Below are 14,015 nucleotides of genomic sequence, written 5' to 3' on the forward strand. Positions count from 1 at the left end.
AATTTTCCTGTCATGATATTGCCATGGGGTTTGAAAAAAACCCCGACCCACTCCTGAAGCAGGATACAGGATAGAATGGTTCCCCTGTAGCACATGATTGTCGAAAGAGGCTACGAAAATGAATCAGGTCATCAGACTCGTACGTGAACTGGTTGGTTTGGTGTCATTCTCCCCGGTCTCCATGGTGATAACAATAGTACTGGATTGTCAGTCGGGTCAAGACTCGGGTATCGGCAGGGTGCAGTTATATAACAGGAATATTGCTGACTGCAGCCTTAAAGAATATTAAAGCACACTGGTGATGGATTGATACAGTAGACTAAGTGATTGTTGCTTGACAAGGTGTTGATATAGGAATAACATAGGATTGACGTACATGACGATTGACAGTTTTATGTGGGATTGATATAATTTTAACATAGGATTGACATGCACATGGTCGTCATTTATATTTTACGTAGGCTTTATATAGAACATTGGAATGACATAGGCTTGATTTAAGATTGAACTACATGTAGGGTTGATGTGGGATTGGCCTTTGTGTACCTGTAGGATTTTGAATCAAAAGGCGTTAGATTTTTTGTTATCTTTACTAATATTATAAAGCCAAGCTTAGGAGGCATCCTCATAAACATCAGTCTCCCAATGCAATGTGTTTGCGGGTAACTTGTAGATATTTACAGAAGCACTATATAACCTCACAGCACCAACGCTCTGGGAAAGGGAATTTGAAATACCGTCGATGATGTCATGAAGAATAGTTGTATGTAAATGTATACCTGAACCGATACTAGTCCTTAAGGCAGTGACAGATTAATCTATACCTAGTGTTGTTCATACATCTGATTTCCGCATGACAACTGTGTAAATATTCACGATAACTAAAAAGATGCGAATGTTGAATATCTCCATCTATGCAGCGTTCCAGTCGTGAAGTACTAAACATATCTGATGAACAATAAAACATTTAACAACCAACAGCAGGTGGTTATGCTGTAATTGTAATAAACTGATAGTTATTACATAGCAACGTTTTATGGCACATTTTCTAATGTTGTCATAATATATATTTGTCTGTCTATCCATCGAGATGTTTTCTTCGGGAAACTTAGAAAGTGACACTTCTTTGACATATATGTTTTATTACACTTAACAATGTCATATAAATAATACGTTTTATCACAGAATAAATACTTTAACAACGCTACTGAACAGTTTAACGTGACAAACAAGCATAAACTACACAATATCCCCGACACGTTCTCACGTATTGAGATAACGATCAATATTAGAATACTCATTTATTTCTATTCCCGTAACATCTCAGTTGTATAGATAATAGTACCACAGACATGAACGAACAACCTTTCAATTCTGACGAAGCAGATCATAAGTTGCGACAATATTAATAATCAATAACTTAAATAATGAGTGAATTATTTGGGTTTAACGCCGCTTTGAACAGTATTACAGTTACATCACGGCGTGTCAGCTTAATGTGGAAGGAAATCCCGAAGTGATGCAGGTCTTTGACGTTTACAGCTTTGATGAAACCCACGAGCACGGCTTGGTGCTGACAAACCTAGAAATATAATCAGAGCGATTTGGGATTCAAATCCATGATCATAGGTTTCCCTGCACACTAAGTGGCGTCAGTCTGCATAGCAAATTGCGACGGCTTAGAAGACAGCATGTCCCAGTGTTTAATGAAAACAGATGCGTGTACTATAAGGGTAATTTTGCGATTAGTGATACACATGATGTTGGTCAAATGAGTCTATTTAATAAAACTGTACAAACCAAATATCCCAATTGGACGATATGGCATTATTACAACAATGTGACAATTCAGTACTTTTACCATAACCTTTATTTAAAAACTCACATAACCTTACGACATTCATACAAGTAAGTGAAAAAATGTGTTAAAAAATTAACCAACAGACCTGCCGTCGGAGGAACACGTACAACCATAACATAACAGTAGCAATCATACGTATCTCGGATATGTAACACAAATTCATAACATTTATAGGCAAAACATTAGGAGGAAACCTTGGTGGCTATAACTCTTCATATCTTATAGCTGATACTATTTACCAAGCATTAACAATTTCGTGTCAAATATATGTAACATATTTCAGAATAACATGTGTTATGATATTATTAATACACACAATAAAGTACACATTGTATATATATCTACAAGAAATGGCAATTGACATGACACATATTAATTATGGTATGAATTCGAAGAGATAGAGGTTCCATCTATCCAAAATTAACATTTCAATGACACATATTCAAAGTGGAGCAAATGAAACATAAGTGAACCAACGAGGGCTGACTGATAAGTTCTGAACCTCACAAAGAAGGAATTGCGTAATGGTGAATACGCACTTTCCTCATGTTTGTCCATTTTCCAAAGGACACAGACCCTGCTCATTTCACTGACTTGTCACAGCGAAACAATTTGCTCAATTGAATGACTTTTTGTGTAGATGTATATAGCTCTATGACATCCTACAATGCCCACAACAAAAGATTTCACTATTAGGCAAATCCTTCCATGTGAGGCTATGTTACAAATAGTTCACTCACTCGAATAGGGCTTGTGTACGTGTGGCTTAATACGAGGTTCACTCAAATAGCGAGTGAATTTACATTGAAAGAGGGAATGATTGTTGGGATTGTGTATCAGTGACAGATAGTGAGTGAATTTGCTCAAATAAATAAACAACTTAGAGTATATAGGCAGCATTCAACGTGAATGTATTATCATATTCACTATGACGAATCAGCAGTTTGACTATAAGTTTCTCCAACTTGAGGACAGCGTTACAACCCACTAGATTGAGGAAGACCATTCGCTGTCCTCCTGGAATCATTTCGAGACATCCTGTCCAACAAGGGTGAAGGGTGAGATGGGCAACCTTAGAAAGTCCTCGCCAAAGCACATTTAACGTGTTCGAGATGTTAACATACATTCAAGTAATTCGTCCTGTTCAGTACACTGCTGGACGACGCCTACCACCGAAGAAAAGGAAGTTCTTTGATCTGGAACATCGACCCACTGACTTGAAGCAGAATACAGTGGCAGAAGAACGGAGTGTCTTGGAATATGATGACGAAGCGTCATGTGTATTGAAACACAAGTGAAACGTGACAAGATTGTTCTATTGTGTGAATTGTGCTGAAGTATTTGAATTAAGACTATGGTGATGTTTGGGCAGGAATATATTGCTACATTACATTGTGTTAATAAATATAATGGACTATATATCTTCGTTTCACTTTCTTAATGTGCATTGAGAGCGCAATACAAGTTATTATTTTGTTTTTATTATGTATGATCAAATGTTATGTGCATCGATTCACGATATGATGATTCCTGATAGTACTGATGTTCGTCTATTTTACCGTTCACTATTTTAAACTCAGCCAAGCCCTACAAACCTTGTAATCACACTTAACACCTATTATTCTAAAGAGGTAGTCGACAAGAAAATCCGTTTATGCTTCATTGCTTTGTTTTTTTCAAACAGCACAAAGGAATGAATTACCCTATCCCGGTGTTTCAATGAAAAACAAATGACCGGACATACACAGATAACATCTTAACCAAGTCAGGTTGTAGCTGCCACTGATCATGTCAATCGTAATAACTACAACTATTTCTGTTTCCATTTTTGTCAAAACCATCATCTCAGATCCATGTGAATACACAATGTATTGGATACAATACGTGCACACTTATCAACGTCACTGTTATGGGGATATTCATATTCGTTTTTTAAGCATTAAAAAGTAATGATGCAAATAAAAACATGAACAGGTGGATTAAAGAATGACAACTGGAAGAGAAGCATGAACTAATAACTTGATGTGCATTCTATACACATACACAGTTAAACTGATCTGTAAAACAGAAGAAATAGAAGTATATTTCTTTTGAAAACAATGAACTATTCCATGTATGGGAATGGTTCATACTTCGATATTAAGATCTGGTACATATATGGTAAATACATAAATGCAAAACAGTTCACATCCAAAGAAATATTGGAAGATTAATATTTCTCTATTTATTAGAGACAAGAAGCACATTTTGAAGTAGCTTGGGAGTAAGAGAACTTGGGTCAACAGCTCATGTTCGCGACAAACAAGACCGAAAAGAAGCCTTCAATCAGGACTGAAATATTCATATAGGTCTGGATCACTGTCTAAATTAGAGATTTCGAATGACAAATAAGTATTAATGGTTTCCCCAGAGAGGTATAATTAGGACCTTCCCCAAATTCACAAGCCATAAACCTGTGCTGTGTGCTCTTATTACTATACCTAATGTTGTAACTAAAAGAAAAAGATGTAATAAATTAGTATTATTGTAACAATCATGACAACAAACAAATGGAATCGTAGACACACATATGGATTTGAAAAATATCTGATTTAAGTCGCTGCTTCACATGACTTGCTAGTTCACCAGACACAGAACAACTATCAAGTTACCGAAGACGCCAGCATCTTCAATTGCATTAAATATGGAGTCCATCAATCGGCGACTATGCCTTTATTGAGTCCTACAGCGAATGTAGTGAATTATTTATGACCATATCGCAAGTAGAATGTGTAGAAGCGATAATACTCAAAATGCACCCTGCAATAATCTGTGCAATACGAGATCAGAATGTGCTTTAAAGAAAATTAGACAAACCTTTCACAATTCATTTTTTCATCTGAACCATTTTCTTTTCTTTTTTTTATGGTAAATAACAATAAATATGTTTCAACCAAAATAGTTCGTAGAATAAAGACTCGCGTATAAGCATAGTAATTTGAGTCGACTGGATTAAATATTGATCATATACAGGTGAGTAGAAGCGGCACCCCCTCACTGTAACGCGACCTGGGGAGGTGAACGGAATGTCCAAATGACAGTTTTGCTGCATGTACATCGGGAACAGGTTACTTTGAAGAGAAACGAACTGGGCGATCGATGATTAAACAAAATATCATAAATCCTCAGTTATCCAGGCTATCATATCTTATTCTATAAAATAATATACAGCCTGGACCCATTCGCCATCTTAGTTTTGTTTTGGAAGTGACGGACGTACCTCCATCACTGTTATCACTATCTTAACATAGAATTCTTCTCCTCATGAGCATCAAAACAACAACCAATCAAAATACCTCCTCTGAAACTGGGTTCTGTATAGATTTACATTCAAAATAGCGGCATCATACGAACGGACCCTCGATGTTATAAATGACTTTATGCTTGGAAATTGTGTTTTCCTGAATTCTACGTCGGGTGATGTCCTTATGCTACTTTACCTCCCAGTTGTATTCGCTACGACACGCAAGGGTTGAGGGACTATTGGAGAAAGTGCTGCTTGTTTAAATCCCGAAAGAGCAGTGTGATTAGATTGGATGTCTATGTTTAGCTACCTGTAATTCACACTGGCCAAACGAAGATAAGTTGTCAAATGGGTCATGGTTATTAATAATAGAATGGAGATATTCGAGGTTGGTCATAATTGGTCTTCACGATTTCATCCGTGACCCCATCCTACTCCACACCAACTTTCACAGAAGTCCGACCCTTCATCTTTTAACGCACCTGCAGTTTCCCATCCCTTGTGTTTAACGACCCCAAACTATAGTTTTCAAAATATTGTTCTACCCAGTAAACAAAAACATTAACATATTTGCTTTATAAGCGCAAGAAATGGAAACACATGTGTATATTTCTACATATTCGATTGATATACAAGAAACGTTTCAGTGCCAAAGGCGAAGGAAACAGAAAAGATCGCGTCACGTTATACTGATATGTTGCATTATTCCTGTCAAATCATCCAAAAGCACTCCCGAGATAACAATACGCCAATCTTAGTGTCAAGGAAAGTATGACTTAGAATAGGTATGATTCCGCCAAACCATTACTTTTCTGGAATCTAAAATAACAATAAATCGAGTGTACTGAAGTAATTAGTAGATGAGCACTTCCATATGTTCCTAGTGTATTTGGGAAGACAAAAGGATCTTACTTTTTTTCTGCAGATCGGTTGTGATTTGTAAGAGATGCCAGGGATAGACCATTGTGTTATTTGTCCTTGGTGTTCTAAGCATTGTCAACATATCGAATTTAAGTGAGTGGGAGAGTTGGTTTTGACGCTGCTTTGAACAGTATGCTTTAATGTTTGAGGAAACTTATGCAGATTTACAAATAATTTGAAACCCGTGATAAAAGCCCAAAGATCATAACCAGCTAATTCGGGATTCGAACTCATGACTGCGACGCCTTAGACAAGTGGGCCACTTGTACCACTACATTGAATCTTAACTGTTACTTGTATCGTGTAGTTGGATAAAGTGACATGAATTGTAAGATTACAGTTTTTGCATCTCTTTCTGTGGGTAGAAAATATACAACATGTTGTATACAACATATACAATTGGAGGACGTCTCACCAAGTCATTACAATCCGTCGCTTGTAGCAATTGTTGCAATAAAATATCACAATATCACGTGGTATACACAGCATATAAAGCTATACAATTTCCTTTGTTTGCACAACACGAACTGGACGCAAACAAATAGACACTTTGTCAAACCCAAGACTGAGGCGTGGGTGTGTTTGAATTGTTCCGCGAGTATCTCCCATATTCCATGTATCTTTTATTCCTGTAAACGAACAACATCCTCAGTTCTTGTCTGAAGTAGGCTCCAGTTATGCTATACAGGAAGAAGTTAATACAATAGTTCATGTAGAATATGACTCTGGTAATGAGCAGAGATCCTTGGAGTCCTGGAAAGATCACCACTTCCGATGCGGACAATAGGAATTGTTTACACCACACGCAGAAGAAAGGGAGATTAAGCATGATGAAAACAAAAGACACCACAAGCAGGATGATGGTGAACTCTAATCTGATGATACTCTCCTCCGTGATGACATTACACTGCTTGTGGCGGCGATATCGCATGTACAGCTTTCGGATGATCATGGTGTTGAGAACGGTGATGATCATAAATGGCACAAGAGTTATGGAGACTGCAAAGATACTGTCCAGGGTGAAAGATACAAATTTAAGGTTAGGATCAGCCGTGCATCGCTGAACATTGGTCGGTTTCAGTGTGTAAACACCACTTAGAATAGGTTTATACATCATCAGACACATACCGATCACAACGAGGCTCCCAATAACCTTTTGCGCGCATCTACTTCCGCAGATATCCTTCCGCCGCAACGGATGACACACGCCGATGTATCGTTCCACAGTGAACGTGACGATGAACCATGCCGACAAAAATCGACAAACATAGGACAGATACAGAGCTATTTGACAAACGCCATGCGTCTCTAAAAACACCGGTTCATGATTCCCCGAGAAAAACGGAAGTCCCCGTCTCAGCCAATCAACAAGAACGTAAAACACGAGCGCCATGATGTCCGACGTTGATAAGGCAGCAAGGTATGTGCTCGCAGAGAGTTTCCGCATATTTCTGGAGACGAAGACACGGAGGGACAAAATGTTTCCAGTGAGTCCGATGATGAGGATGACGGGGGTGAAGTAGGAGTAGAAGGCCTGGCTGTAGGTGATGAAGCCGGGTTCCTGGCTGTGACAAGATGACCGGTTAAAGGTCACGTTCATTTTCAGGAAGGCCATGACCTCTTCCACCCCTTCTTGGCGGCACGGGTCGTCTGTGGTGTTATCCTGAAAATAAGAAACGCAGCATTACATGATAGTATTATTTTCATACTTCAAATTATTGCATTAGTGACGTGAAAACCGGTAAAGTTCCGTTTTCGTTGCGATTACTATAAGCAAAGATCTAAAATGTTACAGTCAATGTGTAAAATCAATCAATTTGAAAATATTCATATTCGTATTTTAATGCAAGGAAAAATAAATAGAATTAGAGCAGGGGCAGAACGAAATAGAAATGACGAAGTTAAAGGCATGTAAGTAAACATCATTCATACATTCATACATTCATAAATTACTAAAAATGCATAAACTACATAAAGGTATGTTTCAGCAAGTGCTATCTGATTTCTGACAAGTGACCAATCAAATTGCGACCCTACGTCGGTAAAAATGATTCTAACGTTTGAAAAACCTATCAAAGATCGCGATAATTGTATCACTATGCATATAGCTCCAACAAGAACAAGCAATGACGACAAATCATAATGAAAACAAAAATGCCGAAAAATAAATAATCAAAGAAGTGAAGTAATTTTATTTAGCATCTTGAAGCCAGTTAAAATGAAAACAAAAAATAAAAGAAAAAAATCGTTACGACAAAAAATTGTCTGAAAAACTTCATTAGAAATTTAAAGATGGATGTATTCAACGAAGTTAAAATACACCTAGACAGATGTCATTGAAGTGTGGTCATATGTTAAGCTCCTACCATGATGGTGCAGATTTGTCCAAGGCACTCTAGCTGTCATTCATACGTCGACTACCTTCACTAGATTCCACTGCCTACTGTCGCCACTGCTAATGGTCTCGCAATGTAGCGACAGGCCTACACAAGAGTTCCTCAAAACATCCATGATGATGGAAGTCATTGTAGGATGTTACCATGGTAACTAACTCATTGAAACAAGTGTCACATGTCGCTTCTCTCAAAGTGAACAGACTTTGATTGCGTTTGTTCATAAGACACGTGACATGAGGTCGATATAGACAGGTTATGTATGCAGGTGACATGATGTTACTGATAAAGATCATTCCGGTAACTGGAAACATATATTCTGTATAATGCTGTGATCGTAAGGCAGGGTGTAATATTACTTTTCATGAGAGATTCGGCCAGGGAATATATCTCTTTGACATTAGGAGTTAGGATTAGCTCACAAATAGCCACGACGCCGAGGTTTGTCTCAGTCGATACATGAAACATGACAATATCAAACGTATAGGTATTTTCTTTCATTAAACATTCTTAAGACATTAAAGGCTCAATGTACTGTCTGTCTACGTATAGTCTTATTTTGACGTCGCGAGTCTTGATTGCTAATGACAGTGACAGGAATATTCCAAATATCTTTGTTCCCGTTCTGTCATTTGTCATACCAAACATAACCATCCATTATCTTCAATTCTCGCGGATTCCATAAGATAAGATAAGATAAGATAAGATAATATTTATTGCAGAAACGTTCCATTATGGGACAGATGCAATTTTAAAAGACAAGACATTATGATTCATATATACATATATACAGACATACATAATTTACATTCCTGTAGACACATACAAAACAAAACAATCAATATTACATATTTGATGATATTGCAGTTGATATTGACTGCTTCATTATTTGACAGGATGTAGTGAAATAATTAGTCTTCATGACTTTGGACATTTACATTAAATTTTACATTTTGTCTGGATAATTTTTCAAGGAGTATATTTCTTTCTTGAGTGTGTTTAATACAGTGAAGTAAGTAGTGTTTTTCGTCATCAATAGTTGAACATGTAGAGCATAGCCTCTGATGTAGTGAGGTTGGTGGCTTTGTATGTCTTCCAAGTTCAATATTTAATTTATGGTTACTTAATCTTAGTTTAGAAAAGTGCACTCGATATTTTTTTACTTTACAGTGACTGAGATAGGGTTCTTATTTTATTTCATTTTTAACTATCCTGTATGTCCTCAGTTTGTTTCCTGTGCCTCTTGCTGCATTTACATCTTGAAGAGATTCCTTGAAGAGGGAGTTGAATTTAGATTTGATTGTCTCTTTGAATATTGGTGATAGGAAAGCTGAAGTACTCAAATTGTGTTTTCCTAAGAATAGATTGAGCTGGTAAACCCATCCTAATCGTTTTTTCACCAAATATGTACTTTCTGTAAAAGCGTTCTGAAGTATTATGTTTTTGGAAGAACATACATGGTGATAAAAATTTGCTATTTTGATTAATACTGTGTACATAAGAGTCCTAGTTCTAGTTCCATATTCTCGCCACTCTGCTCATTTTCGCTATCCGCACAACCTGATGATTGTAAACCGTGAAATAAGATCAGTAACACATATTTTTCAACATTCATTAACCAATGATGTGACAAGCGACATAACATCATTTGACCTCATGTACCCTCTATTCATCAGTTGTCAACACTTACGAAGGTATGCCGACATTCGTGTTTACCAAGGTCATAAAAGAACATGGAGATCATTACAAAGGATAATGAATAAATAAAAGCGAAAAAAAAAACTTCCCATATTCATTAGAAATCAATGCCAAAAGCAGAGTCGATTTTACGAGTTCGTCTATATCATGACTATATATATATATGAATCACTATGAAACAGTGATGATAAGAGGTGTTCGCGAAAATGGGAGCGTATCCTGCCCCACAGGTGGCACCCGTCACAAACACATGCAAATACAAGTCAAAATAGGGATCACTTCGGACATCATTTTTGTCCTTGATGTAACAAAATGTGAAATGTCCTCCACATGTCTACCATTAAACGTTTGAATGTTGTAACCCTGTTCAAACAACCTTTGTTGACTATTGAGAAGTTGAAGTCATCCTTCTTGTCATACAGTCCTGTGACGAGTCTTTGTCACTTTAATCTTAATAAACGCATATGATATACTAGTATATATGAAACATTTGAAGCGGCCTCTCTGGTCTTCTTTATTTCCTGTTCAGATGGGTATATCAGTGAAAGGGAATTGGCTATCGGACTCAAGTCTGTTATTTAACAATATTTGATCATCGATATACCGGAACCTTAAGTAAAACTTCTTGGCCTTGTTTTGACTTTGCCAGTCCGAATCTTCAAAGGCATAAAGAACAGATCAACAAAAAAAGGAGCACAATTAGTGCTATTGGAGATGCCTACCTCTTGCCTAAATGTCTTACCATCCAATTTTACATAGATGTTTTCAATGAGGAAGTCAAGCATTTCACATGTCCTTTTCTCAGTAAACTTCAGGCGACATTTGCTTTCATGTTTTACTAATTGTCCAGATCCTCTGAAGATAGATATGTAACTATATCTATGGTCACTACTTTGCGTAACATGTATCAAGCATTGAAGCCTTTTCTTATGTTTGTCGTGTGGGATAGTTGTGTACAAAGTTGAAATATCAAATGTTTTGCCAGAATGGGTTCGTATCAAGAACCAACGTTAATCTTTGAGACAGGGATTTTGGAGGTACATCTGCTGGCACCAGGAACATATGTATCTTTGTACGGATGGTTATGGGGTTATGGAATCGACTACAAACGCGGAATGGACAAGTTTTAGAGTCATGTCAATAGTTGATAGTACTGATGCATAATTTTATCAGATTTCTATCTCAGTTAACATGCTGATAGAAAACACTAGTATTTACATAACGAAGAACCACAAGTTTTTACAAAACGCAAAATTCTTCGGTTTCAAAAGTAACGCGAGAACAGTGAATCGAAAGAATCCGATAATTATATATTTTCCCTCCCTCTTTGCGCGTTCCGAATGCATAAATACTTTTGTTTGATTGCTTGTTTAATGTAACTTTATATGTTATTTACATAAAAATATGGAGAATTTGCTTGAATATACATGATGTTACCACTGTTTACACATATAGCTGTAGCTGTACAGCACGACAGGCTGACATTGTCTGGAGCAGACACAGAGAACACTTCAAGAGAGAAGTCTAGAATGACAGAGTAACACATGCGTTGTGGTGTTTAGACCACTCGTTCTCCGCGGACTTGTAGGCGGCGTTATCATTGACATTGATTGATATATGTACTGATAGTGTGTGATTTTGTCGATTCCTTTTCCAGTTACGTGAATGTTCCTATGTGGAAAATAATAAATTGTACATGAAGTTGACGATGAATATACCAACACCAGGAAGTACAATATGATAAATTCTAAGCAGATCTGTTGGTTATGACGGAACTAAGAATTATCTAATGTGTTGTGTTTATATGAGACGGTGGTGCTGACTGGATTAGGGATGAAGATGAGGTTTCTATTACAATATAACACCGTTAATACAGTCGCAAATATCTGGGTTGACGAATCTGGAAGACATCAAATGAACAACTGGCAGACAGACAAACTACTCGTACTGACATCGTCGGTTGCAAGTGAAGTGGTAACACTCTGCTGACCCCTCCCTCTAGATTATCAAGGGTATTTAGTCTGAGCGCAGATTCATTCCGTCTCGTGCAACACACCCTGACCCTCGCTGCCATTGATCATACACGCATTGATCTTACTGCCGAAAACCCATGTTCCAGTTCCACACGGGACGAAGGTTCATATGAAAACACCCATTTATCATAAGTTTGCGCCTATCAGATTCATTGATTTTACGAAGCGTACCACAAAACATTTCCATCCAAGACAAGTATTTTTAACATACATAAATTCAAAACTATTGCACACACAACACGCCTGAAATTTTGAACAGTGATGGCAAACTCTAGAAAAAAACACAACTAAGACTCTGATATATTTCAGGAAATATCACCTGAAAACAAATCTGCTCCGATCCATCCAAAAGTGGCCCTAAATATAAACTCTAAAATATATTGTTCACCTGTATATACGAGGGGCGTTCAATACGTTTTGCAACTTCAATATCGACCATGTCGCAGAATATCTTTTGCACTTTCATTTTTCAATATAATCTCCATTCACCTCAATACACTTATTCCATTTGTCCTTCAAGCTTTTAATAACACTTTTATAGAAATCCGCAGATTGTCCCTCTAACCACGCCTCTGTGGCAGCCCTTATGTCCTCGTCAACCTGGAAACGTCTTCCAGGTAGGGCAGATTTCATTTGCCGGAACAGGAAATAGCCACTGGGGGCTAAGTCTGGGCTGTAGGGTGGGTGATTTAACTGTTCGAATCCACATTCACATATGGCGGCCACATGCGATCATGGATTTCTTTTGCTCCCTCCTTGGTAAAGAACTTTATCACAGCGCGTTGTTCATGTCGAGAGAATCCATGATTGTGACCACCCTTAGGTGAATGAAGCCATTACATCTAACTTATTGTTGTTTCTGGAACTTGTTATGGCACGTGTGAACCTGATGTTATGACTAGTGTCACACCTGCCACAAGTTGACATTGTTTGTTTAAACATAAATGCCCAAGTTGCAAAAATTATTGAACGACCCTCGTACGTCTATCCAAGTCCTAACACTATTCTGAACATAATACACATTTTAAATTTGGAAAGCTATTCCTTTTGTAAAAGAGACGCATCTACGCCAAGTGGTGTCGACATAGAACATAGAACTACCTACATCCATTGATGTAGGAGCAGGCGGGTTTCTGGTTTAAAATGATTATTCCATAAGGAAGAGAATTTATGGATGTCTACTTCTTTATTATGAGGAACACAACGTTTCGGTGTATATGCTTACACCTTCATTAGGACCACTTCTAAATGCCTTTCAAAGACTTGATTACTCCGTAGTCTTCATCAATGTATAAATGTATTTGCATGGACAGCCAACTGGTGTGTTCGTAAGACAGCGTAATGGAACCAGGGTACCAAACAACACACATCCCACTTCTACAATTGACATGTGATGTTTACAGAAATGATCTGAAAATGCGCCTGCCATGTTATAAATCCATACTTCCTCCCAGCCATTTCCCAAATGAGCCAGCATTGAGGGATATCCATAAACAGTCTGCTGAAGCTCTTGAAGACTAACTTTACTGAATGCTTTTTTAACCCGAAATTGTTCCATCCCATACCATTAGCAGTGATGATTAACGTCATCACCGGTATTACCGCCAGTCCTTATAGCTCAGGTATAAGTGAAGGCATATTTGTGGACGTATTATCGGGGAATGTCGCATATCTCAGCTTGGAGATTAGAATAAAGAAATTTTTGGAAGATCATTATCATCAGTCGTTCATGTTAGAGGCAAGGTGATAAGGAACTTCGCGATGTGACATAGGGATGCAACATTCGAGTTCAGCCTGAAAAATGATCAGGATAGATGTCAGCCTTC

General features: G+C 37.5%; 1 protein-coding gene across 2 annotated transcripts in view; it reads right to left on the reverse strand.

Moving 5' to 3' along the window:
* Positions 1 to 1,078: 1,078 nt before the first annotated feature.
* LOC124139734 (thyrotropin-releasing hormone receptor-like) overlaps positions 1,079 to 14,015 on the reverse strand; it is an 80,165-nt gene continuing 67,228 nt past the window's right edge. For both annotated transcript variants that reach the window (XM_046507032.2, XM_046507034.2), the window contains exon 2: positions 1,079 to 7,728. In XM_046507032.2, the coding sequence (XP_046362988.1) occupies positions 6,619 to 7,728 (1,110 nt within the window). In that variant the 3' untranslated portion in view covers positions 1,079 to 6,618. The remainder of the gene's footprint in view (positions 7,729 to 14,015) is intronic.

The sequence above is a fragment of the Haliotis rufescens genome, unplaced genomic scaffold (genome assembly GCF_023055435.1).
Source record: "Haliotis rufescens isolate VD_foot unplaced genomic scaffold, xgHalRufe1.0.p SCAF_1, whole genome shotgun sequence".
Taxonomy (NCBI): Eukaryota; Metazoa; Mollusca; class Gastropoda; order Lepetellida; family Haliotidae; genus Haliotis; species Haliotis rufescens.